The sequence below is a fragment of the Salvia hispanica genome, chromosome 2 (assembly GCF_023119035.1).
Source record: "Salvia hispanica cultivar TCC Black 2014 chromosome 2, UniMelb_Shisp_WGS_1.0, whole genome shotgun sequence".
NCBI lineage: Eukaryota > Viridiplantae > Streptophyta > Magnoliopsida > Lamiales > Lamiaceae > Salvia > Salvia hispanica.
In genome coordinates this window covers 37,695,442-37,721,383 of record NC_062966.1, presented here as the reverse complement: position 1 = coordinate 37,721,383, position 25,942 = coordinate 37,695,442, and the positions used below count along the sequence as shown (strand labels likewise).

Sequence of the window (25,942 nt, the reverse complement as noted above, 5' to 3'; positions counted from 1 at the left end):
GATGTAGAGGACTTCCTCTATCAATTGTTGTAGTTGGAGGTATTTTGAAAAATATTGAACACACACAAGAATGTTGGGAGTCAATAAGGAACAACCTAACATCATTGGTTAACTTGGACAATGATAAGCATTGCTTGAGATTGCTGAAAATGAGCTACAATCATTTGCCAATCTACTTAAAGCCTTGTTTCTTATACATGGGCGTGTTTGAGGAAGATGATGCAATCTTAGTCTCAACAATCATTAAGCTATGGGTTTCTGAAGGATTTCTTAAACCCGTAGATGGCGAAATTTTGGAAATAATTGGGAAAGAGTTCTTAAAGGGCTTAGTAGATAGAAATCTCGTTCTAGTTGATCAGTTGGGGAGCACCGGAAATATAAAACGAGTCAAGGTTCATGATTTGGTTAGAGACCTATGCGTGAAGCAGGCTAATGAAGAAGGATTTTATCATGTTATTGGAGAATCTAGTCCTCGGGGCATGAATAGCCAACGCCGCATTGTTATACGCAGGAAAACTTCAGAGGAGAAAGTCTTTGATGACTTGCAATCTATGCCACATGCTCGTTCCATTATCTGCGAGCATGGGAAAGTTCCACAATGCCAAAATTTTGGATTGCTGAGGACAATACACGCATACAAATTTCGTAATTTTAAAGAGGAACACTACATAAGTTCGCTTGTGTCTGGGTATGTTAACTTGCGGCACCTTGTTGCTAAAGTTGACAGCATGTCCCCAATTTTTTCTTCCTTCAACCATCTTTGGAATTTGAAGACATTGATCATATTGTGTTCGAATGAGTCTATTGTGCCTACTGAGATTTGGAAAATGCCGCAAATTAGGCACATTGTCGGGATCAGGAAAAAATTGATACTCGTAGATCCTTCGAGTGATGCTGCTGTCATGGAGAATCTAGTGGTACTTAGTGGAACGCTTAATTTCAAGTTCACTGATGACGTGATTATGAGAATTCCTAATATCAAGAAATTAGTGATACATTATTCAGGAAGCAAGGAAATGAGCCATGATGATTATTATTGTTTAGGCAATATTCAATGTATGTCTAAATTAGTATCTCTACTTATCTCCAGTGAGTCTCATTTTAATGGGAATGCCTCTTTGGACAAGCTCACTTATCCACAAACACTCAAGAGCTTAACTCTTGAGAGCAAAAGTGACTTTGAATGGGAAATGATATTGGGAAAGATAGGTTCGTTGCCCCTTCTTGAGAAGTTCACGTTGTGGCGTGGATGCTTTGGAACAGGCAAGTGGGAAGTCTTAGAAAACCAATTCCCGTGCCTCAAGTACTTGAGATTGGTTTCGTGTAATAACCTGAGACAATGGACCGCAGAAACAAGCTCAATCTTTCCATGCCTTGAGAAGATTCGCCTTGAAAATTTAAAAGTGTTGGGGAATATCCCATCTGAAATTGGAGACATGCCGTTGCTTCAAAACATATGGATACGACATTGCAGCGAAGCAGCGATGATATGTGCGAAGGAGATTGTAGAGGAACAAATGTATCTACAAGGGGAGAATCTTCCCTTTGGAATTCAGGTTATGGTTCCACTTCATAAAAAGGAAGCAATGCAAAGTATGGTTGGTCCCAACTTTGAAGTTGTATATACCGGATAGAGGAGCGGACTCAGAAAAGAATAGTGTGACTATGTTTTCTAAATTGTAATTTGATTTATTTTCTTCTCCATTCTCCAGATGAGCATTTTCTACATATTATGTTGCAACTGTTTGGTTATTTTGTTGAACACTATTGCTAGACAATTATGCACAAAGCTGTTTGTAAAGGAGCATTATTAAATTTCAAAATCCACATTTGTGAATTAATGTCCTTAAAAGATCATAGTTAAATGTAATGAAACTATAAAATAATTATTGAAATAATAGAAATGATTCTCACGAAAATGAACACCTTCATTATTGAAGAAAATGTAGCAAGTGGAAGCTTAGAAATAACTACTCCCTCCGTCCCACATAATTTTACACACTTTGACCCGGCACGGGTTTTAAGAAATGTAATGGAAAGTGAGTTGAAATAGTTGGTGGGATGTGGGTCCTACTTTTAAAGTATTAGTTTTATAATAAAATGTGAATAAGAATGAGTTAGTGGAATACGGGATCCACTACCAAAAATGGTGAAAGTGAAATGATTAAAATTATGTTGGACAGCCCAAAATGAAATACTGGATAAAATTATGTGGGACGGAGAGAGTAGTACTTAACTGGGGTGTGACAGCAGCACCATTCTTCAATAGACTTCGAATAAATCTGCCGGAGCTGAAAATCTATGCTTGATTTGCTGTAAAGTCACGGTTTGATGAAGGCTTCGCGATTTGTGGATTTGGGCCGACTTTGAAACAGAGGCTATTGAGATGGGCCGCAATGATATAACATGGGCTTAGCTTTTTATCATAAATGGGCCACCAAACACAATTATACACTGTAGCATCGAGATAAGGCATCATTATCTGACCGTAGCGGGCCAACCATATAAATGAATATTTATATACTACCACCGTATTTAAAAATTAGAAACATTCGAAATAGCACGAGTTTTAATGAATAATTAACAAAAATAAAAGAGAAAAATTGATAAAGTAAGAAAGACAATAAAAAAAAATGAATAGAGAAAGATAGATGAAGAGAAAAAAAATAGTGAAAATAGTGTTAGTGGATTGTGGGATCCACGTTCAAAAATAGAAATATTCTAAAGTTTCTATTTTTAAGATACGGACTAAAATGGAAAGAGTTGCTATTTTTAAAATACGGAGGTAGTAAAAAAAGAATATTGATGAATTTCTTTATAGAAAAAATTAATTTTAAATTTTGTGCAAATATAATTTCGGACAAGAACATCAAAAATCTAAACCTTTATCTTCACTTTCCAAAAAGATGAAGATGAGATAAAGTATGCATGGCATCAATAATGGAGTAGTATGGCATCAATAATTGAGTTAAAGTATGGCATCAATAATTGAGTTAAAGCTGGAAATCCAGATAATGGATTGATTTCCACCTTACAACCAAACCAAGATAAGAAATTATAATAAAAAAATACTTCTCCAAATTGTGGTAGTAAGTAAGCTGGTGATAATGGCGGATGCTGTGATTTCTGTTGTTGTGGAGAGAGTTGCAGCTATTATCGAAGATAACATTCGGTATGAAGTCAATTTGGTGAGAGGCGTTGAGAAGGAGCTTCTCATCTTTCAGACAAGTTAAGGACTATCAGAAATGTGTTGGATGATGCAGAAAAGAGAGGAGTGAAGGATCAAAGCGTCAAAAGCTGGTTGAAGAAGCTTGAAAAAACAGCTTATGAGATGGACGACATTTTGGATGAATGGGACTACTCTCTTCTCAAACATAAGATAGAAGCTTCTGCTGAGCCTGAGCCCGAGCCTGAGCCTAAGAAAATGGTATGTTGCTCCTTCATCAGATCTTCTTGTTTATGTTTCAAGAAAGTTTCTGTTCGTCGTGACATTGCCAAGAAAATAGAAAATGTGAAAACTATGCTTGAACATATTTACAAGGAGAGAAATGACTTTAATTTTGTCATCTCTCCGCATACAACTAATCATCCCGTGCCCAATTCTTGGCGAGTTCAATCCACATCTTTTATTGAATTTGAGAAAGTTCGTGGGTTAGACGTAGAGAGGAATAAGGGTGATATAGTGAAAAAATTACTTAGTGCTGATACCCAAACTCTTTCTATAGTTGGGACGGGAGGAATTGGAAAAACAACTCTCGCTCAACTTGTTTACAATGATGCTCAAGTGACGAGTTGTTTTGAATTAAGAATATGGATTTGTGTTTCTGATCCATTTGATTTGGCTGCAATTGCTAAAGGAATTATTGGGAGTGTGACAAAAGAGATTATTCCTTTAGGCATTAACCAATTGGAATTGGTACTAGAAAAACTCGGACATTGTATTTCAGGAAAGAAGTTTCTTCTCGTTCTTGATGACGTTTGGACAGAGAAATACAATGAGTGGGAACCCCTGAAAATCAATCTTAGGAAAGGTGCAGTGGGTAGTAAAATTCTGGTGACAACAAGAAAAGAGACTGTGGCTAAGATGATGGGTACCTTAGATAATGATATTTATCGCCCAAAACAGCTTAGTGATGAAGAATGTTGGTCATTATTGCGTTGGATATCCCTCTCAGGAAGGAATGAGGAGGAATTGGAAGAATTTGAGAGTGTTGGCAAGAAAATAGCTACTAAGTGTAGTGGCTTGCCTCTTGCTGCAAATGTTTTGGGAAGACTTTTGCAATTCAAATATAATTTGCAAGAGTGGGAAGATGTAGAGAAGAGTGAAATATGGCAATTGGAAAATGCGGAAGTGGATCTTTTTCCTCATTTAGTTCTAAGCTACAATGATTTGTCCCCACCTCTTAAGCGTTGCTTTTCATATTGTGCCGTCTATCCTAAAGATCACAAAATTCGTGCGGATAGACTAATAGAAGAGTGGATGGCTTTAGGTTATTTGGGATCTGTTAGTGGAAACGGTGAAGTGGAACTCAAAGGGCGAAGGTACTTGAACAATTTAGCAATGCGTTCTTTGTTTCAAGACATTGTGAAGATTGGTGAACAAATAATACATTGCAAAATGCATGATATAGTACATGATTTTGCTGTATTTCTCAGGAAGAATGATAACAAAGATGAGGTTGCTAAAATGGGAAAGGAAAGTTGTCAAGTTTGTGATCCTCTTTTAGTTTCTCAAGCTAAAGAGTATCGTAGCTTAGTTATGGACAAGGGAAGACATGTTGGTCTTTGTGATTGCATATCAAGTGTTAGGGTGTTCGGATTGAAAAGGGATTTAGATAATCCTCTTCCACAAGGAATAGAAAAGTTGATTCACGTCAGATGGTTGGAATTGAGTGGTAATGAGTTGAAGGATGAAGACCTCAAAAATATATGCAGGCTTTATTTCTTACAAACTCTATTGTTATCAAGATGCTCCTTAAGAAATATTCCTGGAGAAATTGGAGATTTGGTACACTTGAGAAACCTTGACTTAAGTTGGAATATGTTCATGGATTTGCCAGAGAGTATTTGTAGACTGGTTGAATTGCAAACCTTGAATCTCGAATCCTGCGACAACCTCTACAAACTGCCAGAAGGGATCCATATGCTTGAGAACCTCCAACACATTTTTATTGATCGTGATCGTGCAAGTCAAGTTCGGTTGGTTCAAGGAGTAGCTCAGTTAAGTGGTCTCCGCACTTTTGGTTATATAAGTTCTTTCGGGATTGAGAACTCGTTCAGAGTAGCAAGTGATGGTAACAAGTTTGAAGTGTTGAAAAACTTAAACCTTCTTACTGGAACTCTAAGATTGGAAATTTTCTGCGACACCATACCTGATATGGAAGAGTTGGCTAGGACTGCAGGAGAAGCAGAACTAAGGAAGAAGATACACATTCACTCACTGCGTATACTATTTCCCTTTGGGGGGAATTCCAGGCTCTCGCTGGAGTTAATAGAAGCTTTGCAGCCCCATCAGAAGCTGAGTAGACTCGAAATTGAGGGATACGCTGGCTATGCACTTCCGCGTTGGATGTCATCGTCCCTCAACTTCGTAAAACAGATTAATCTGTATCGTCATCATTACTTGTCGTCATTGACGCCTATGGGAAAACTACCTTTGTTGGAAGATCTCATATTGGAGAGGCCTGAATAAAATGGAATTTTTGGGACGGGAGTTTTTGGGAATAGTAGCTTCATCAAGTAACCATGTTGTTGTCTTTCCTAAACTCAAGAAATTGGAATTTATTTCATTAATTTGTTGGGAGGAGTGGGAGGACATAACGGTGGAAGAAGAAGAATCTGCTGCCATCTCCATCATGCCATGTCTCACAAAATTGACTATCCATTCGTGTGAGAGATTTGAAGAAGCTGCCGCATCGCCTCCTGTGTAAGGTCTCCTCGTCTTTGCGATTGTTGAATATATCTGGTTCAACAGAGCTGGAAGAAACATACGGAGAGGACAAGGAAGGTTCACCTTGGAGATCCATATCTCAACATAATCCACAACTTGTACTTCGTCAGCAATCTTAATAGCGGCGACCGTCACGGAAGGCAGAAGACTAAGGCCAAGAGAGCATCTCAAGTCTTCAGAATTACGTCTCCAAATAAGAGACTAATTCAGTTAGGCGATGAAGTTGTCATTTTATTTCCTAATGTCGTACTTTATTTTATTTTATTTTTGATCTTTTAATTATTGTTGAACTTGTTTTGGGTCGAGCGTTTTATAAGCTCCGTCGGGTTTTCTTTGTTGGTTCTTTCCCGATGTATAAGATTAGGTCGAACCAACCCTAGCTAGGGTCCATAGATATTATAAATAGGGCTTTCATTAATTCCTTCATTCAATTAATGAAGTATTATTTGCCCAAAGTACTTGCGTAACACATCTCAACCCTTTCACAATCATAATAAGAATGCATAAACCAAATAGTGGCTAAAAACTCCACATATTCTTATTCAACCCAAATTATAGATTTAAAAAAAATACTACTGCTGAACTTTGACTGATTGAGGTAAGGCAATTGGCATTGCCTCGTTCAAATGTGTGATTAAATCAAATAGACTAAATTATTGACTATGTTAACTGATGTCAGCACTTTTTATGACAAGTAGATAAAATTTATGACATTAGAAAGTAATGACAAGATTTTGTGTGGTCCCAATCTATTTAAAATAAGAAAATGTTTAACTGAATAGAATCATCAAAACTAGGAATCACCATAGTCATAAATTCTCCAAAAACAATTAATTTAAGATTTTCAAAAAAATTTCAATAAATTAAATTAAAGTTTGGTTTACCTTGCACATGTTTGGAGGGCAAAGAGTGCAACCATGAGGTGATGACTGAAAATCAACAAAAGGAGAGATTCTAAGCTTCCCTTCTTCATCGACATATATAGCTTGGATTCGTGTTGATTTCGGAGAAGCAATCCTTTATTCCAAGATGATCGATAATCGTCTCGATGAAAAATAGGTTTGCATCACTCAATATTCTCAAATCACACCTAATAAAAAATAAAATTCAAGAATTTTTTATAATAATAATAATAATAATAATAATAATAATAATAATAATAATAATAAATAGTAGTACTACTATATATTAAAAACATATGATCTTGACGCTTCTAGGTTGGGTATAATGTAGTGGGCCGACTTGAAAACAAATATGTTTGTGGGTTTGGGCCGACTTTGAAACAGCGTCTACATCTTTGATCCATTAATTGGTGGGCCACCCATCAATTATGTCCTAGTTATAAATATGAGTTTCCTAAATGGCTAAGTGAACAAGTCACAAATCATACAAAGTAAATAATTAATACTAATAATTTATATAAAATAAATTAAATACTACGTATTAATTAACTTTTTAAACTGAATATTGATGAAACCGTCTATATCCTAAAACAAATAAATACTCTGCATCATTACATTATACATACATATGATAATTTTTAGCCCATCTCATATATGTAATTAATTAGCCCATCTCAAATTCAAAAACAAATACATTTGTTTAATTATCCCATGCCATTGACTATATTCTACTACTAAACCTAAGTTTCTCTCTCTCCCATCGCCGCAATCTTCCCTGTGTCTGCATCTCCAAATTGTTGTAGTAACTAAGCTGGTGATAATGGCGGATGCTGTGATTTCTGTTGTTGTGGAGAGAGTTGCAACTATCATTCAAGATCAGATTCGGTATGAAGTCAATTTGGTGAGAGGCGTTGAGAAGGAGCTTCTACATCTTTCAGACAAGTTGAGGACTGTCAGAAATGTGTTGGATGATGCAGAAAAGAGAGGAGTGAAGGATCAAAGCGTCAAAAGCTGGTTGAAGAAGCTCGAAAACACAGCTTATGAGATGGACGACATTTTGGATGAATGGGACTACTATCTACTCAAACATAAGATGAAAGCTTCGGTTGAGCAAAAGGTATGCTGCTCCTTCATCCCATCTTCATCTTTATATTTCAAGAAAGTTTCTATTCGTCGTGATACTGGACAGAAAATAGAAAATGTGAAAGTCAGACTGGATCAGATTTTAAAGGAGAAGGATGATTTTGAATTTGTGACCTCTTTGCCTCCAACTGATCATCCCGTGCCCAATTCTTGTCGAGTTCAATCCACGTCTTTTATTGAATTTGAGAAAGTTCGTGGGTCAGACGTAGAGAGGAATAAGGGTAATATAGTGAAAAAATTACTTAGTGCTGATACCCAAATTCTTTCTATAGTTGGGACAGGGGGGATTGGAAAAACAACTCTTGCTCAACTTGTTTACAATGATGCTCAAGTGACGAGTTGTTTTGAATTAAGAATATGGATTTGTGTTTCTGATCCATTTGATTTGGCTGCAATTGCTAAAGGAATTATTGGGAGTGTGACGAAGGAGATTATTCCTTTAGGCATTAACCAATTGGAATTGATACTAGAAAAACTCGGACATTGTATTTCAGGAAAGAAGTTTCTTCTCGTTCTTGATGACGTTTGGACAGAGAAATACAATGAGTGGGAACCCTTGAAAATCAATCTTAGAAAAGGTGCAGTGGGTAGTAAAATTCTGGTGACAACAAGAAAAGTGACTACGGCTAAGATGATGGGTACCTTAGATAATGATATTTATCGCCCAAAACAGCTTAGTGATGAAGAATGTTGGTCATTATTGCGTGGGATATCCCTCTCTGGACGGGATGGGGAGTTGGCAGAATTTGAGAGTGTTGGCAAGAAAATAGCTACTAAGTGTAGTGGCTTGCCTCTTGCTGCAAATGTTTTGGGAAGACTTTTGCAATTCAAATATAATTTGCAAGAGTGGGAAGATGTAGAGAAGAGTGAAATATGGCAATTAGAAAATGCGGAAGTAGATCTTTTTCCCCATTTAGTTCTAAGCTACAAAGATTTGTCCCCACCTCTTAAGCGTTGCTTTTCGTATTGTGCCGTCTATCCTAAAGATCACAAAATACGTGCGGATAGACTAATAGCAGAGTGGATGGCTTTAGGTTATTTGGGATCTGTTAGTGGAAACGGTGAAGTGGAACTCAAAGGGCGACAGTACTTGAACAATTTAGCAATGCGTTCTTTGTTTCAAGACAATGTGAAGATTGGTGAACAAATAATACATTGCAAAATGCATGATATAGTACATGATTTTGCTGTATTTCTCAGGAAGAATGATAACAAAGATGAGGTTGCTAAAATGAGAAAGGAAAGTTGTCAAGTTTGTGATCCACTTTTAGTTTCTCAAGCTAAAGAGTATCGTAGCTTATTTATGGACAAGAGTAGACGTGTTGCTCTTTGTGATTGCATATCAAGTGTTAGGGTGTTGGGCTTGGAAAGGGGTTTCCATGATCCTCTTCTACAAGGAATGGAAAAGTTGATTCACGTCAGATGTTTGGAATTGAGTGATATTGAGTTGAAGGATGAAGACCTCAAAAATATATGCAGGCTTTATTTCTTACAAACTCTATTGTTATCACATTGTTACTTGATAAATATTCCTGGAGAAATTGGAGATTTGGTACACTTGAGAAACCTTGACTTAAGTCGTAACGGATTCACTGGTTTGCCAGAGAGTATTTGTAGACTGGTTGAATTGCAAACCTTGAATCTCGAATCCTGCGACAACCTCTACAAACTGCCAGAAGGGATCCGTATGCTTGAGAACCTCCAACACATTTTTGTTGATCGTGCTTGTGCAAGTCAAGGTCGGTTGGTTAAAGGAGTAGCTCAGTTAAGTGGTCTCCGCACTTTTGGTTATATAAGTTCTTTCGGGATTGAGAACTTGTTCAGAGTACAAAGTGGTCCTAACAAGTTTAAACGGTTGAAACACTTAAACCATCTTACTGGATCTCTAAGATTGGAAATTTTGTGCAACACCATACCTGAAGTGGAAGAGTTGGCTAGGACCGCAGGAGAAGCAGAACTAAGGAAGAAGATACACATTCACTCACTGCGTATACTATTTCTCTTTAAGTGTCAATGGAAATATCATTCTGGTCATGAGAAGGAGCATTCCAGGCTCTCGCTGGAGTTAATAGAAGCTTTGCAGCCCCATCCGAAGCTGAGTAAACTCGAAATTGAGGGATACGCTGGCTATCAACTTCCGCGTTGGATGTCATCGCCCCTCAACTTCGTAAAACATATTCATCTGTTTAATCATCTTCACTTGTCGTCATTGACGCCTATGGGAAAACTACCTTTGTTGGAAGATCTCATATTGGAGCGCCTGAATAAAATGGAATTTTTGGGACGGGAGTTTTTGGGAATAGTAGCTTCATCAAGTAACCATGTTGTTGTCTTTCCTAAACTCAAGAAATTGGCATTTAATTCGTTAATTTGTTGGGATAAGTGGGAGGACATAACAGTGGAAGAAGAAGAATCTGCTGCCATCTCTATCATGCCATGCCTCACTGAGTTGCATATCACTGATTCTGTGAGCTTGAAGAAGCTGCCGCATCGCCTCCTGCATAAGGCCTCCTCGTCTTTGCGGTGGATTAACATTGTTGGTTCATCAGAGCTAGTAAAAACATACGGAGAGGACAAGGAAGGTTCAGCTTGGAGATCCATTTCCCAACATAATCCCCAACTTCAACTTCACATATAGGTCTAGTGCAATTTATGTCTACTTGTTTGTTTACCTTTTTTTAAATTGAATTTGGGATTTTGATATGTATTTTTCTTCTTTATTCGTATATCTTTGTTAGACGGATACTCTTTTTCCTTTATGGTGTTTTTCCCTTTGGGTTTTTTCACTATGGAGGTTTTAATGAGGTCTGGCCTTGAGTGATCATTCTCTGTTCTCCAAGGTTTAGGTTTTTTTATAATGACATAATCATTTGGCTTTTTTTTAATTGTGTAAATAATATAATCCTATTTAGTAGAGTAGAATCTTCATATGAAGATGTTGTTGTTGCATTTCCTAAACTCGAGAAACTGGAATTTGATACGTGCTCCAAATGGGAGGACATAACGGAGGAGGAGGAAGAAGAATATGGGGCCATGTCCATCGTGCCATGTCTCACACACTTGTACATCACTGGATGTGAGAATTTGAAGAAGCTGCATGTGTAAGCAGGGGCATAGCCAGGAATTCATTACAGGAGGGGCAAAATGAATAAATTGTTTGTTTTTAAGGAGGGGCATTTAGTATAGTTTTACATATATACACGAAAATTTGTATAAATATAGAATGGAGGGGAAGAGGTGAGGAGGGGCAAATGCCCCACATGCTAAAGGGCTGGATCCGCCCCTGTGTGTAAGGCCTCCTATAGGCTCCTCGTCTTTGCGATTGTTGAATATTTGTGGTTCAAAAAAGCTAGTAGAAACATACGGAGAGGACAAGGAAGGTTCACCTGGGACATGTACGATACTCCAAGTGTGTCTTTCCGGTGGTAAGTTGTTTATGGGGTTGTGACATGTACTTTTCTTCTTTAATGGATACTCTTTTTCTTTCTTTTTTGCATGATGATTGTAAGATGTTTATTATTAATATATTTGTGCTTACGATATTTAAATATATTAGGGCTGACAATTTTTGGCACAACATGATAACTCGACACAAATTTGCACCAAATTAATGGATTTGGATCAAAACTTCTTGGGTTTTTGTCCTTATCGGGTAGACATGTTAAGTACACGAAAATTTTGTGTCGGATCGTGTCATGTTCGGGTTACCCTTTAAGAAATAATATTATTATAATAAAATTTATTATTTTAAAGATGATAGTAATTTTTTTCTTGGATTTTGTTTCTACGAATCTATTGATATTAGTGTTCATCATATCAGATGTTAGGTTTTTAATTGGATTTTTAATGATCAGATTCAAGGTTTTATAGCTTTGGTTAATCATGAGCAGTTTAACAGGTTCTTACCGTGTTATCAGGTTCTAACTGTGTTATCAGGTCGTGTTGTTATAATGTCGTGGCATGTACGTGTTGCTATCGTGTCGTGTTAACCCAAGGTGGTTCGTGTCGTTAATGGATTTGTGTCGTGTTCGGGTTTGAGGGTAGCAGTCATGTCCGTGTTCGAGTTTGGGGTTTTCTTAACATGTCATGTTTGTGTTTGTCCTTATTGGATCGTATCGTTAACAGGTTGACCCGATAACGACCCAACATGTACAATTTGTCACCCCTAAATATATCGGTATCCCTATCCCACGCAAAAAAAAAAAAAAAAATCGATCGCATACATGTAATTTAATATCGATGTTTTTTCAACAAAATGATGTTGTTTTCTTTATGAGTAGACGATAATGTTTTAACTCATCGGACATTATTTGGCCGTCTAAGCGGCAGTCCAACTTTATAACCTTTAATTAAATCCCATTTCATATTATGAACTTAATACTACTAAATCGAAATTTTTTCTTGTTTTTTAAAAACATCAAATATTTACATCACTTTGAAGTTTGATCGTATCACACAAACAGAGTCAAATATGATGAGCAACATAACATATGCTCTTTTTTCTTCACAAAACACACCAAAATCTAACTAACCTTTTCCCTTCACAATCATAGTAATAGGAATGCATAAACCAAATAGTGGCTAAAAACTCCACATATTCTTATTCAACCCAAATTATAGATTTAAAAAAAATACTACTGCTGAACTTTGACTGATTGAGGTAAGGCAATTGGCATTGCCTCAATCTTGAAATCAACCGGTAGCAATTGAACTGAATCTTGAATCTTGATCTTCTCTATAAGCTTCATCACAATCTTCTCCATGTCCTCGCCATCGATCCATTCGTGGATTTCAGCTCTCAAAAGCGCACGATTTTCGCATATTAGCCCCCATACCGGGAAGTCTTTCCTTGGCATCATGAAATCTTCGTCTCGCAGCTTCAAACTCGGGCAAAAGTCACCAATCCCATCTCCAAGGTAAATAATCCTTTGCCTTCCTTCCTTAGCTAATGTGGTTTGAATTCTATCTATGATCATGCTCTTAATCAACAAGATTAAAAATGCAAAAAAATTATTAGTTCAAATGTTGTGATTAAATAAAATAAACTAAATTATTGATTATTGCTCATTTATGTCAGCAATTTTTATGACTAGTAGATAAAATTTATAACATTAGTAAGTAATGACAAGATTTTGTGGGGTCCCAATCTATTTAAAATAAGTAATTGTTTAACAGAACAGAATCATCAAAGTCATAAAGTCTCCAAATACAATTAATTTAAGATTTTAAAAAAAGTTGCAATAAATTAAATTGAAGTTTGGTTTACCTTGCACATGTTTGGAGGGCAAAGAGTGCAGCCATGAGGTGATGACTGAAAATCAACAAAAGGAGAGATTCTAAGCTTCCCTTCTTCGTCGACATAGCTTGGATTCGTGTTGATTTCGGAGAAGCAATCCTTTATTCCAAGATGATCAACAATCGTCTCGATGAAAAACAGGTTTGCATCACTCAATATTCTCAAATCACACCTAATAAAAAATAAAATTCAAGAATTTTTGTAATAATAACAATAATAATAGAAATAATAAATAGTACTACTACTAAAACATTATGGCCAAGAAAATACCCTAAAGCATGTAATGTTTTGATTGTAGGCACAATTCTTGGATGTATGGGAACCCTTCTCAAAACTTCCTTCACATCTTCAATGGTTTTCCCTTGTGCATGTAGCTCATTCATCATTCTATCCTGCAATTTTTTAATAAAAAAGAATTTCAACATTAATAAATTTTTCAAAAGAATAGGAGAATTTTGTGCATGACAAACTATAAAATGCATACACTATGATCAATTGTTCATGTTAAAATATTAGTAATATAAATAAAGATATTGGTGAAACTCGAACCATGAGAGAATTCCACGGCATGGTGGGGAGGAGCTCGTTGAACAAGTCGGTGGCACCGAGCTCGTCGACGACCCAATTATCGCTGTCCACGTCGATAATGGTCTTGTCGAAGTCGAAAACTATTGTGATTCCGGCCATTGCGAGGATGAAGCGTGACTTAAAATTTTCTTAATTTTTTGTGGTGAAATTGAGGTTAAGAGATGGATTATTTATATAGGTGGAATGTATTTATTAATAGTAAAATTAATACAAGGAATATTCTGATGGAATTGAACTGTCCTATTCCACCTGGGAAACGCACTTTCTCTCTTTCCAATTTCCATAACTTTGGGCGAATATGCCGTTGAGGGGATTCTAATTCGATGGCTTTATACATAAACTTTTGTAACTATAAAAGTTTATGATGAACTGTGAGGTAAAAATGGCCTAATTAAATTAAGGAGATTTTGGAAATATATGTGACAAACATTTAATGATTTGTGTAGAAATTAATGTAATGGAGTATCATTTTATTAGAGAATCCAATTCGGAATTTAGTAATTAACTATAATCATATCGCTTTATTTGTAATAAGATAGTAATTTTATTTAAATATGGTCATATATTACAAGTTATTGAGGACATGACACAAGGTAATAATATATATACATTTTGTCTAGTGATGTGTAATTTCCCTTTTGTTTATTTTTACTTTTTGTAGATGGTCAACAAACATTAACTATAATCATATCGCTTTATTTGTAATAAGATAGTAATTTTATTTAAATATGGTCATATATTACAAGTTATTGAGGACATGACACAAGGTAATAATATATAGGTCTACAACATTGATGATTTAGGCCATCAAATTATACATTTTGTCTAGTGATTGTTTACTTTTATTTTTATTTTTTGAAGATGGTCGGGATTTTCTTTTAAATCATAAAAATCATACATAAAAATTATTTAGTCTTAGCAATTAAATTAATGGAAGTATAGCAATTACATAAATTGTCGCGCGTGGTAGTAATAATGGAACTATAGCAATTAAATGTGGTTTCTAAACGTTATAGCTTGTCATAATATTTTAGTAAATTTAATCAAAAGAATAGTAGTACTAATAAATATATAGTTGTAATAAATTTGTAAGAATGCTTCTTTTTTCAGGAAGAAATATTATTCTCGTGGTGGACACTGGAATCCAGTTCAGCGTCTTGGCATTTTTAAAATGTATACGTATTAGTTACACGTATTTATTATCTATATCTATATATAGTGCAATTAGTTAAAGTGCATTAATTTGTTGTCAACAGATTTTTTGAGTGATGTACGTAAATACAAAACTTGCAAATTCCTTGCACGCATTGGACAAGTGCATATTGTTTCGTATTATTATGAGATAAGTTTTAAATATTAGTAGCTTCATATTAATATGACATAGTAGTCCTCTTTTTAGAGATGATCTCTACTAGTAGTATTTTATCAGTATATTTATCTTTAACACTTAAATATTAGGGTGCTGATATCTTCATTAATGTGGTGGAGTATGACGAAAAGTAGCACTCAACAATTTGCAATTTCTTATATATTAATTTACTAAGCACATACATGCATATTACGTTACCTTGGCCAACCCTAGTCAATCAATTTTATTTTGTATAATATGTTAGGAATTTTTTTATTGTTAACCTTATTTTGGTCAATTACATAATGGAATCTCGTTTCACTCCTATACTTTCTAAATGGAACTTTTAGCTGCATGCTACTAAGAATCATTAATTATCTTAATTTATTGGTCATGCAAACAAACATGATTACTATATATACTAGAAATTAACTGTTGTAAATTATGGGGATGGGTTCATTATTGATATTTGCTTTTATTATTTTTACATCTTCGAATGGTCATTTATATTACTATAAACTTTCTCTTTGATTATGAAAGGAACATAGTACATAGTAATAGTTCATGTAATAATAATATTAGATAAATAAATATGGAATCATTACTGATCATCTTTTTAAAATCTAATAAGATGATTTTTGAAGAAAAATGGAAAACAATATTATGGTGAGATCAAGATCCATATAAAAAACAAACTTAGTTTATTCTTATTTTGCAAAATCACAGTGCTTTTTTAGATTTGCTCCATTATGAAAGCTTATTGTCATACAAAGGCCAAAATGTTATTGCAATCCAACTTTTTCAAAATCGTGAACAAGCATTCAGACTTGCACTCCTTTTTTGGTACAATGATTGAACATTTTTTATTTAAGTGATGGAAAATTATAATCGCAAATAACACCATTTCTTTAAGAAATAAAAACCCCCAAATTTAAATAAAAACTGATCGATTCCACGAAAAAATAAAAATTATAGAGATACAGATGGGCTCAGTTGGGGCGCAAGCATTGGGCCCTATATGAACTTTTTTGGGCCTCTTATGCTTAGCTAATGTATAAATTAAATATTTACATTATTTTTATTATTTTTAGGTGAAGAAAAGAAAAAAAAAACATTTAATTAAATATCTAAACGTGCTTAACCAATATAAATAGTCATATAACTTGAAGTTGAAACAAAGAGGCTTGTTTCCCCTTTTTCATCTCTTAGAATTGAGCTATGTATACCATCCTACTTATTCAATGATCAATACGATAATTCATTTGACTGCTAAGTGTCATGCTCCTCTCGGGCTCACGAACGTTACATTCTCGCACTCCACAACATGTCATCCTACCCGATTACGACCATCAACATCGAAACAACACAATCCAATCATTGAAGATCGTAGAGATACCGGTGAAGACTTAGTGGTACCTTTGGTACGTCAATAAAGTCGAGGTATGCAATGCAACATCATTACTAATGATATGATCGGATTGTGTTTGTTTTGATGATGTGATAAGGTAGGAGGACACGCTGTAGAGTACGAGAATGTAACGTTCGTGAGCGTGAGATGAGCATGACACTAAGTACCAATTAAGTTACCAGAATGCACTACATCACATAAAAATAAAGTTAGAAACAATTTTTAAGTTTTTTTCCAAACCCCAATGAATTTGAGGCAGGCTTTTGTGTGGTGAATTTGAAGTTTAATTAGTGTTGGGGGTTTATATAGATGGATAAGGTGGCTCGTACAATGATTTGTATAGAAAATGAAATATATGATTTTTAAAATAGAGTATCTGATTCGGAATTAACTATAATCGCTACATTTATAATATACTCCTATTAACGACATAATATTGTACTGAATTTAGACCTTGATTTCATACAATAATCATGTCAAATTACAGAAATTAAACGGTGGAAATTAAATATAAAAATAGAAACAACTATCATCATAATCGAATGTAAATTAAAAAATAAAAATCACAAATAGTTTATAAAATTTGTAATACATAGAGACTAGATCTAGTTTAATGTAAATTGAATTCGTAATAAATGATTGAATTTGCACTATGTGAGTAGTTTATTATGTGCATTGCAGTATATTTTATAAATAATACTACTGACTTTGTAATACAATATGTCTTGAGTTTGTAATATATTTGGTCCATGAAATATTTAAAATGTAACAATATTGCGTTTGTGCAGTCAACACAAAATTTAAATAGAAACGCAATATTGCAATATTCAATAACACAAAATTTAAATAAAAACTAATCCATTCCAGAAAAAATAAGAACCTATGCAGATGGGCTTAATAGGCCACTTGCATTGGGCCATATATGAACTCCTTTGGGCCTTTTAAGCTTAGCTAATGTATAAATAAAATATTACATTATAATTAATATTAGAAGAAAAGTAAAAATATTTAATAAATAGTAGTACTAACTTACGTAACCAAAATAAATCTTTATTGAAATAAAGCGTCTTGTTTCTCTCCTTTCTCACACTAGTATTTTAGAACAATTGAAATACATATAGCATCATACTAATTCAATGAATACGACAATTCATTTAACTATTGATAATTTATATACTAAGATATATTTTTCGAACTTATCAATTTTTAATGTATCGCATTATCTTAACCTTCAAAAATTCAATCACGTATTTTCTAAATATAACGATATACATTTTATCGATGACCTTGTATTCTCGATTCTAAAATATCACACTTCTAGCCTACACTTTTAGGCCCATTCATTTCACGCTTTCATGGGAGTAATTCTTCCGGCACCAATAGAGCCGGAAGAAGGAAATCTTCACTACCGGCGAGGAATCAAAAACGAACAAGATCTTGTCATCCCGATTCTGGATGGCATCGAGCGATTAGTGAGCGAGAGCAATGGAGACAGGGTGATTCAAGATCCAAATATAAGGCTTATTCTTGTCGAATTGGAACTTGAACAAGAAGGGTTTTTTCGTCACCTTCTTCTTCTCCTTCGCCAATAGGCCAAATACCACCATATGTATCATCGAGCTCCGTTCCACCTGCAACGGCGTATCTGCTGGGGTCGACGGGACGGAGGGGGCCATTGCCAGAGAAAAATCAGGCAAATTGGAATTAATAATAATATGGTTTTGTCCCCTCAAACTTTAAAATTGTGTCAAAGGTGGACTAGCATGGAGAATGAGATACATAACACATTAATATGTTACATGTGTGTGTATATATGTATAGCCATCCAAAATTTACTCCTATTTGTGTGGACATCCTTGCATTTTCAGTTTGACATTTATAATTACACTCACTTTATCACATCAACACATTCTATATTAAGCTAGCAAATGAACCGTACCAAAAAAATTATGTGTTCAATTTTCCATTTATAATTGCACGTGAGTTGTACTATTTAACAATAAATGTTAAATACGACTCACGTGCAATATCTGAGTTTTGACTTCGACCAAAATTGTTGTGGGACCTGAGATCGTAACGATAGTCAACAGGCGAAAGTGCTTGTTAAATGGCATTAACAAACACATATAGCAAGCACAAAGATGCTCTCTAAATCAAGACTAAGATATTGGCTAGCACTAGCAACATGCTCGCTCGCTAAATCAATACTAAAATATTGGCTAGCACTAGCAATGTGCTCGAGAAATACCTCATATTTCCAGTTGTGAAATTGTGATTGGTTTCGCGAGAGCCTTGCACGTGTGGCGATTATTTTAATTGACGGTTTGAAGTTGGCGATAGTAGGGGTGGGTCGATACGATATATCGTATCGAAAATGTTGTATCATGTATCGTATCGAAAATATCGATATGAAAGATTTCTTATCGTTATCGTATCGAAAGTTTCGATATATCGAACTTTCGATATAAAAAAATTTCATATCGTTATCGTATCGATATTTCGATATATCGTATCGAAATTCGATATATCATTAAATATCGACATATATCAAAATTTCGATATATATCGAAAATAAAATATCGATATACATCAAAAAATTTCGGATATATATCGTATTTTCGATATAAAACGATATATCGCGATATAAGGAAATTCATATCGTTATCGTATCGAAAACTTACGATACGGTATTGTATCGTATCAAAAATTACGATATATCGAAAATTCGATAATTTTTCGATATTTTTTAATACGATACGAGCGATATATCATTTTTTCGGTATTTTTCCCCAGCCCTAGGCGATAGTACTCTTTGTGCTCCCAAAATTAAAATATTTTAATTTTTTTATGATTACAATTGTACAATTTAAAATATATAGGTGGCGTTCGATTGTCATGATTAATTATCATGAGACTATCCATCTAGGATTAAATTGTAGGATTATTTTAGTTCGAGGAGGAAAGCTATGACTAATTATCATGAGACTATCCATCTAGGATTAAATTGAGGAGGTCAATCTTATAAATCAAACCTGATACATATTTAATCATGAGATTTAGTCTTGCCAACCAAACACTATTTATCATAGGTATTGAAAGGGACAATGAAAGCGATGAAAGCGGCTAAGATGTTGGCTCCAACCATATAAACAGAATCATTGGGTTGGATTTACTGAACCAAACGCATGCATTCATTGATGATTGTCCAAACTTCAAATCCACATATTAATTTATCATATATGTCACATAAATGACCCAACTTAATTAATATTTTGAGGGTCCATGTGCTCCCTCTTGTGGCAGTGGACCATGGTCCACCCTCAGTTAGCCCCTGTTCATTTATTTTACATTTAATTGATGAGAAAAGGAAATAGTTTTTGGTTGACTTTTTTAATGGACGATATTTCTTTTTTTGACATAATGAAACTAGCACATTTATGATGCATTGGGTTTTTGAAACAATAATATGCGCAATTTGAGGTGCTATATATAGTCAAGAATCAAGATAAGGTGATGTAATTTGCATGCTTGAAAATGTTAATTTAATTTGACAAGTATGGGATTAACAAAATATTAATTGAGTGATACAATGAAGTCATCAAGTGTAACGAATCACTAATTTGCTATAGAAAATTGTTATTATAAATATGAAATACATACTAAATATATTTATAGTTATTAAATATCCATCAAGATTAATATAATCTCTATTATATCTAATATCCTACATTAAATGGTTACCATCATAGTTATTAAATATATGTGATACTTAGATACAGAATTCGAATCATCAATTTATACCAACCTGCGAACAAACCTGCAAACAAAAAATTAAATTAAACAGCAAGAATACATTCGTTTTAATTGCATCATTTTTAAATAATATAAGATGACATATAAACCAGTCTAAAATCAACTATTTTTCACAATGCGCTTTTTTTTTTTTTTGCATATCAGTTTTAGTGCTCATTGAATTTATCTGTATTAGTGCTCATTGAATTGATAGACTATCGCAAAATATATTTCAATATCAAATTATGAAGAGAGCAATAAATTCTAAAAGTCCAAAGTCAAGAAATTTGTTTGTCACAACTCCATCAAGTGGCAATCTAATTGAGACACACATGACATCATTATATTTAATTAATTACACATGCAATTACACATATATATCAAGATTATCACTACAGTATACAACTAAGTTTAGGAAACTTATAATTTTATTATATTTGCAACAATTTTTTTTTTGTTATTTCACTCGTTTTATTGTCATTTGAGATGATCTGCATGTTAAAGTTAAAACTTAAAATCTAAATTGCTTTTACCGGTTCTTTTTCAATTTTTCCCGAGTTTGAACTGAAACCCTCGCTATTGGTTCACGGTTCGAAAATATTGAAACTAAAGTGGATCACCTGAACCAAAAATCAGGTTCTGATACAATCCGTTTGAGACTTTGAGTCAATGGTAATTTCCGGTGAAACATGTGGTTCCGATTTAACTATGCATATCTAATTGGGTCGGTCCAATATTAGGAGTATAAATAAAAAGTGGTCCATTTACGTGGCTCGAATTGGTGGTGGGCCTAATTGGCCCATTCAACTTAAAACTGAGCCCACCTTCAACATTAATCATCATTCATTTTCTTAATTCAAAACCAATTCAAAGATTAAATTATTTATTTATTGTGTTTATTTCAAAACTGCATACATGAATACAATGCCATTCGAATTTTAGTACTACGGAGTACTAGATTTTGGAGATTTAAAAGTAAAATTTTGGAATTTAAATAATATATACTCCCTCCGTCCCGCTTTATCAGTCCATTAGGGAATGGTGTAGGATAAGTAGCAGGTGATCCGCACTGAAAAAAAAAAATAGCATCCATATATAGCACGCGATTAATAATTAAATATCAAGTGAATCCATAAAAAGAGCATTTATTAGGTACAAAAGGTTCTTCAAATTTGTCCTCTTTCTTAGAGAAAAATGTGATGTCAATCCGGCTAAAGAAAATTGATGTACTACACTTTTAACATTGAATTATGGTTTCCTATTCCACAACATTAATCCATCTAAAAAACTCCTTTTATTTGACATAAATCACAAGCCAGGGATATAGTTACATCAAACTCTAATTCAAAATGCAAGCAAATAGAAGTTGCCAATATCATCTTATTTACCAAAATTGGTTTAATTTTATATGATTTCATCTCATTTCATCTTATATAGATTTTAAATTATTGTAACCACTCCAAAAATAGATCACATTCAGAGCTCAATGTAGCATGAATCCATCCATAGCAATCTCAATTAATTCCTCAGTTGGAATATCAAACTCATCAAATCAAATATACCCAAACACACTACTAAAAGAAACTCAAGAAAATGTGGGTCACATTGATATTCATAAAGCCAATAGAAATGAAGGGAAAAATCTCTATTTCCATAATATATTACCATTTCAACTATTAGTAAAGCTCATACAAGTCCCAAAACACACAAAATCATCATAGAAAAAACCTATATTTATATATATAAAACTATAGAACTCTAATATCATGGCCAATGAGGAATCCCAACTCTCAGCATTGATCATCTCCCCATCACCAAATTACTTCAATATTCATACCACTATAACATAACACAATCACCACCACCACCATTATATATATATGATTAAAAAACGAGTCTGTATGAAATAAAAATATCTCAATTTGCTCACCTTTTCTCACACTAAAGAAAAGTTGAGCCTGGTGTGTAAATAGCAAGATCAGGCCAACCATTCCCTCCGCCACCCCAACAGCCACCATCTCCTCCTCCACCGCCGCCGCCGCCGCCGTCTCCGCCGTGGATGCTCAAGAATCCATCCGCATTGTTGCTAACACTCACATCACTCTCCAAAACACCCGGATCCACATTCTGACCCGAACCCGGATCCACAAACTGACCCGCGACCCGCAACCCGGACCCTGCAGCGCCCAGCCCGTCCAGGAAATTACCGAAATGCCCCCCGCCGGAGCCCAACAGAGAGCTGAAGCTGCCGCCCGGCTCCATCAAATTCCCAAACTGCCCCGCGAAATTCTCTCCCTTCAGCGGCGGCGGCTCGGCCGCTTCGCTCTTGACGCTCGACGACGGTTCGGCGGCGGCGGCGGCGGGGCGTTTTGTGGCGGAGGAAGAGGAGGAGGCGGCGCGCTTGGAATTCTTCCGGGAGCCGCCGCCGACGGGGATGTTGCGCAAGGCGCCGCCTTTCGTCCAATAGCGGCGGCAGTTCTTGCAGAAGTGGCGCGGCTGGGAGAGATTGTAGTTGTTGTAGTAGCAGAATTTGGTGTTTGAGGAATCGCAGCGGGGGCATTTCAGGTGTTCTTGCTCCGGGAATTGCGGCGGCGGCTGCACTTGCGCTTTGATCTGCGAATACAGCGATGGGTCTTGCATTTTTTTTTTCTGGGTCGCGATAAAAAAACGATCTTTACGCGAAATTGCAGATGGGCTTGATGAGAATCGATGATTTTGGAAAATTGAGGAAAAAGGGTTTCTGAAAGTTGTGATCTTTTTCGAGATCAAGATCGAAATATGTGGAAAAATTTTGTCTTTGGATCATGGAAGGAGAAGAGGGCCATCAAGTCTTGTGGAGTTTGATGGAGTGTTTGATTAATTTCTTCAAAGGGGTGAAAGATTTTGAAGAATTTTGGAAAAAAATGATCTTTTTTCTTGTGTTTGAGGTGAGTGATCACTGCAACTCCGCGTGAGAGCGATGACTAGAGCTCATCATATAGATCATAGAGAGTGATTTCTCTCTCTCTCACACACACACACACACAGTGAAGCAGAAGAGTTTGTCAAGTTTGGATTTTGGCTTAGGGGGCTTGAGGTGTGGTAGTGTGTGTAGAGATGAATTAATTCTTCATTGATTAATGAGTTGAATTATTGTTTAGAAAATGATAATTAGATTCTCTAAATCTTGGCTGCTCTATGCTCATAGGCTGAGTTATGGAACTAATTGCGTGATAATTCTAGATTATTCTAATCAAGGTGAGGGACCAACGGAATAATGTGTGGAGAAAAATAGGATTATTTAAATATAAACTAGATGACCCTAAGTCAAATTCCGGCAAGAAAAGGGCCTTGTTTAGCCTTTAACAAATGATCATTAGTCTTTCAAATAGAATTTTTTAGAAGATTTTTGTAAACTAGCATATTCTTCCTCGTCACACTTTTAGTTAAATCCACTTTACATATTCTTTCTTTGAATAATAATATGATCTTACTATCGTCGTGATTTATTAAAACTTCTAAAAAGGAGCTTATTAGTATTCTCTCCGTCCTAATTTAACAGTCTATCTCTCCGTCCTAATTTAACAGTCTCTTTTATTTTTCTTTACGTTATTTTTTTTTTTTATTTTCTTTTACTTTATCATTTCTGCACTTTAACTATTTATTACTTTTCTCGTTTCATAGTAATGGAGGCATTTCTTTTCAGCACAGAGATTAAGAAAAATTGTGTTAGATGAAAGAGAGAGTAAAGAGAAAATGATAAAGAAGAGAGAATAAAGTAAGAGAGAGTAAAGTAAGTGTGGAAAATGTGTTAGCTTTTACTAAAAAGGGAAATGACTCTATTACTATGAAACGTACCATAATGGTAAAATGACCATATTACTATGTAATGGATGGAGTATCATTTTTTACAAAATAAATGCAGAAAAGTCAATAAAATCGCTAAAGTGAGATAGAAGAAGTATAAGATTTTACTCCTAAATGATACAAATAGCTCCAATGCATGTGCTTTATGCCTCAACTCAATAATTGACTATATGAAAAAACGTGTTAAATAAAACGAATCTGTTTACAAATCTAATCTAGGTAATTTGGCACTAATATGTTAGATTTATAGAGTTAGTTTTAAAACAAAGAGTATAGCTGCACTAATATCACATGCAAATTTAAAAGCAAAATTCAAATACGAATTAATTTACTACAAAGCCTATAAACACTAATCACGTAATTAACAAAGATAATCGTGATTAAGGGCAGCCGAGCCAGATGACAAAATGGCTTTAGCCGAGCTGAGCCGAGCCTGCGTGCTAGCCAAGCAGTGGAAATAGTGATGGATCAAGGAAGAGCATCATTTGTATGGCATCGGGAAGATCTGGACCGTCCATTTTTGAAAGTGGGCTAATCACAGCCGTCCATTTGGGAGAGGAATACACGAAGTCGTAAGTTTGGGTGGATTCGAGTGGCCGTCATCCAATGGGCCCAATATTCAATAATGAAGGCCCAACACATGGCACCACCCCCCATCATATGTTTATATGTATTTATAGCACCAAAAATTTTAAAAATAGTATTTAGTGAGTTAAATAGAAATTACATAAAATATGATAGAGAATAAAGTAGATAAGTGAAGATATAATAAAGCATAAAAAGAATTACTTTTTTCAAAAAGATAACTCGTTTAATCTGCTAAAAGAGAAAATGACTCGTTTAATTTAGGATATTCTCAAAAGAAATACTATGGTTCATTTACTTTGAGGCTATCGTGAAATATTTACTCGTAGTGGGACAAGCTTTTTTATTATGGTTGACGGTTTTTTTCTGAAATACGGTAGAATTTATCTGGAAAAGAGATCGGACTTAAAAAAATTAGTTAATATGATGAAAATAATAAATAAATTGGTGTACTATTGAGAATAATAAATGTTAAGTAAGATAGTTACATTGATTTTTGTGGATAGATTAAATTTGCAAAATATTTACTCCTTTTTAAAATGAAGAGAGTATTAGATTTATTTTATTTCTAAAATGAGGCACCACGACTAGACCTGCCCAAGGTTTACCGAACCGGCTGTTATAATCGAAACCGTAACCGCCGGTTACGGTTTCGAACCGAAACCGTGAGAATTTATCCGAACCGAAACGCCGATTTTTGAACCGTGGTTTGGTTCAGGTTCAAAAATTTTCGAACCGAAACCATGCCGGTTCCGGGCGGTTCCAAATCAGAACCGCGAAAACCGCCGAAAAACTGTGAAACCAAGCCGGAACCGCAAAAAACCGGCGAGTTCGGAACCGTGAAAAATCATAAAAAAAAACTGCCGGAAAAACCATCGGTTCGGAACCGAAACCGAAACCGGCGGTTTTGGAACCGGAACCGTAACCGCGAAACACCCTCGCGGTTCGGTTCCGGTTCGACAATTTCTAAAACCGTAACCGCGGGCACCTCTAACTCAATCTTATCTAATTAACCCTGAATATACACTATTCTGTCGGACGGGGAGATTATTACATAAATCTAATAAAACATTTTCCAAGATTA

General features: G+C 35.0%; 5 protein-coding genes across 5 annotated transcripts; 3 read left to right on the top strand and 2 right to left on the bottom strand.

Moving 5' to 3' along the window:
* Positions 1 to 197: 197 nt before the first annotated feature.
* On the top strand, positions 198 to 1,634 carry LOC125206940 (putative late blight resistance protein homolog R1B-16). The gene has a single exon (XM_048106153.1). It carries the CDS (start codon positions 198 to 200, stop codon positions 1,632 to 1,634), a length of 1,437 nt encoding a protein of 478 aa, XP_047962110.1.
* Positions 1,635 to 3,069: 1,435 nt separating this feature from the next.
* Positions 3,070 to 6,064, top strand: LOC125208610 (putative disease resistance protein RGA3). The gene has a single exon (XM_048108261.1). It carries the CDS (start codon positions 3,332 to 3,334, stop codon positions 5,690 to 5,692), a length of 2,361 nt encoding a protein of 786 aa, XP_047964218.1. The 5' UTR covers positions 3,070 to 3,331; the 3' UTR covers positions 5,693 to 6,064.
* A 1,569-nt stretch (positions 6,065 to 7,633) lies between these two features.
* On the top strand, positions 7,634 to 10,840 carry LOC125208606 (putative disease resistance protein RGA3). The gene has a single exon (XM_048108258.1). The coding sequence runs from the start codon at positions 7,673 to 7,675 to the stop codon at positions 10,631 to 10,633; it is 2,961 nt and encodes a 986-aa protein (XP_047964215.1). The 5' UTR covers positions 7,634 to 7,672; the 3' UTR covers positions 10,634 to 10,840.
* Positions 10,841 to 12,561: 1,721 nt separating this feature from the next.
* Positions 12,562 to 14,002, bottom strand: LOC125208613 (inorganic pyrophosphatase 1-like). Its single transcript, XM_048108265.1, has 4 exons — positions 13,841 to 14,002; positions 13,562 to 13,683; positions 13,262 to 13,463; positions 12,562 to 12,974 (listed from the first exon to the last, which is right to left on the bottom strand). Exons 1-4 carry the CDS (start codon positions 13,976 to 13,978, stop codon positions 12,630 to 12,632), a joined length of 807 nt encoding a protein of 268 aa, XP_047964222.1. The 5' UTR covers positions 13,979 to 14,002; the 3' UTR covers positions 12,562 to 12,629.
* An 8,055-nt stretch (positions 14,003 to 22,057) lies between these two features.
* On the bottom strand, positions 22,058 to 23,520 carry LOC125204415 (dof zinc finger protein DOF3.1-like). Its single transcript, XM_048103075.1, has one exon. It carries the CDS (start codon positions 23,065 to 23,067, stop codon positions 22,369 to 22,371), a length of 699 nt encoding a protein of 232 aa, XP_047959032.1. The 5' UTR covers positions 23,068 to 23,520; the 3' UTR covers positions 22,058 to 22,368.
* Positions 23,521 to 25,942: the final 2,422 nt, after the last annotated feature.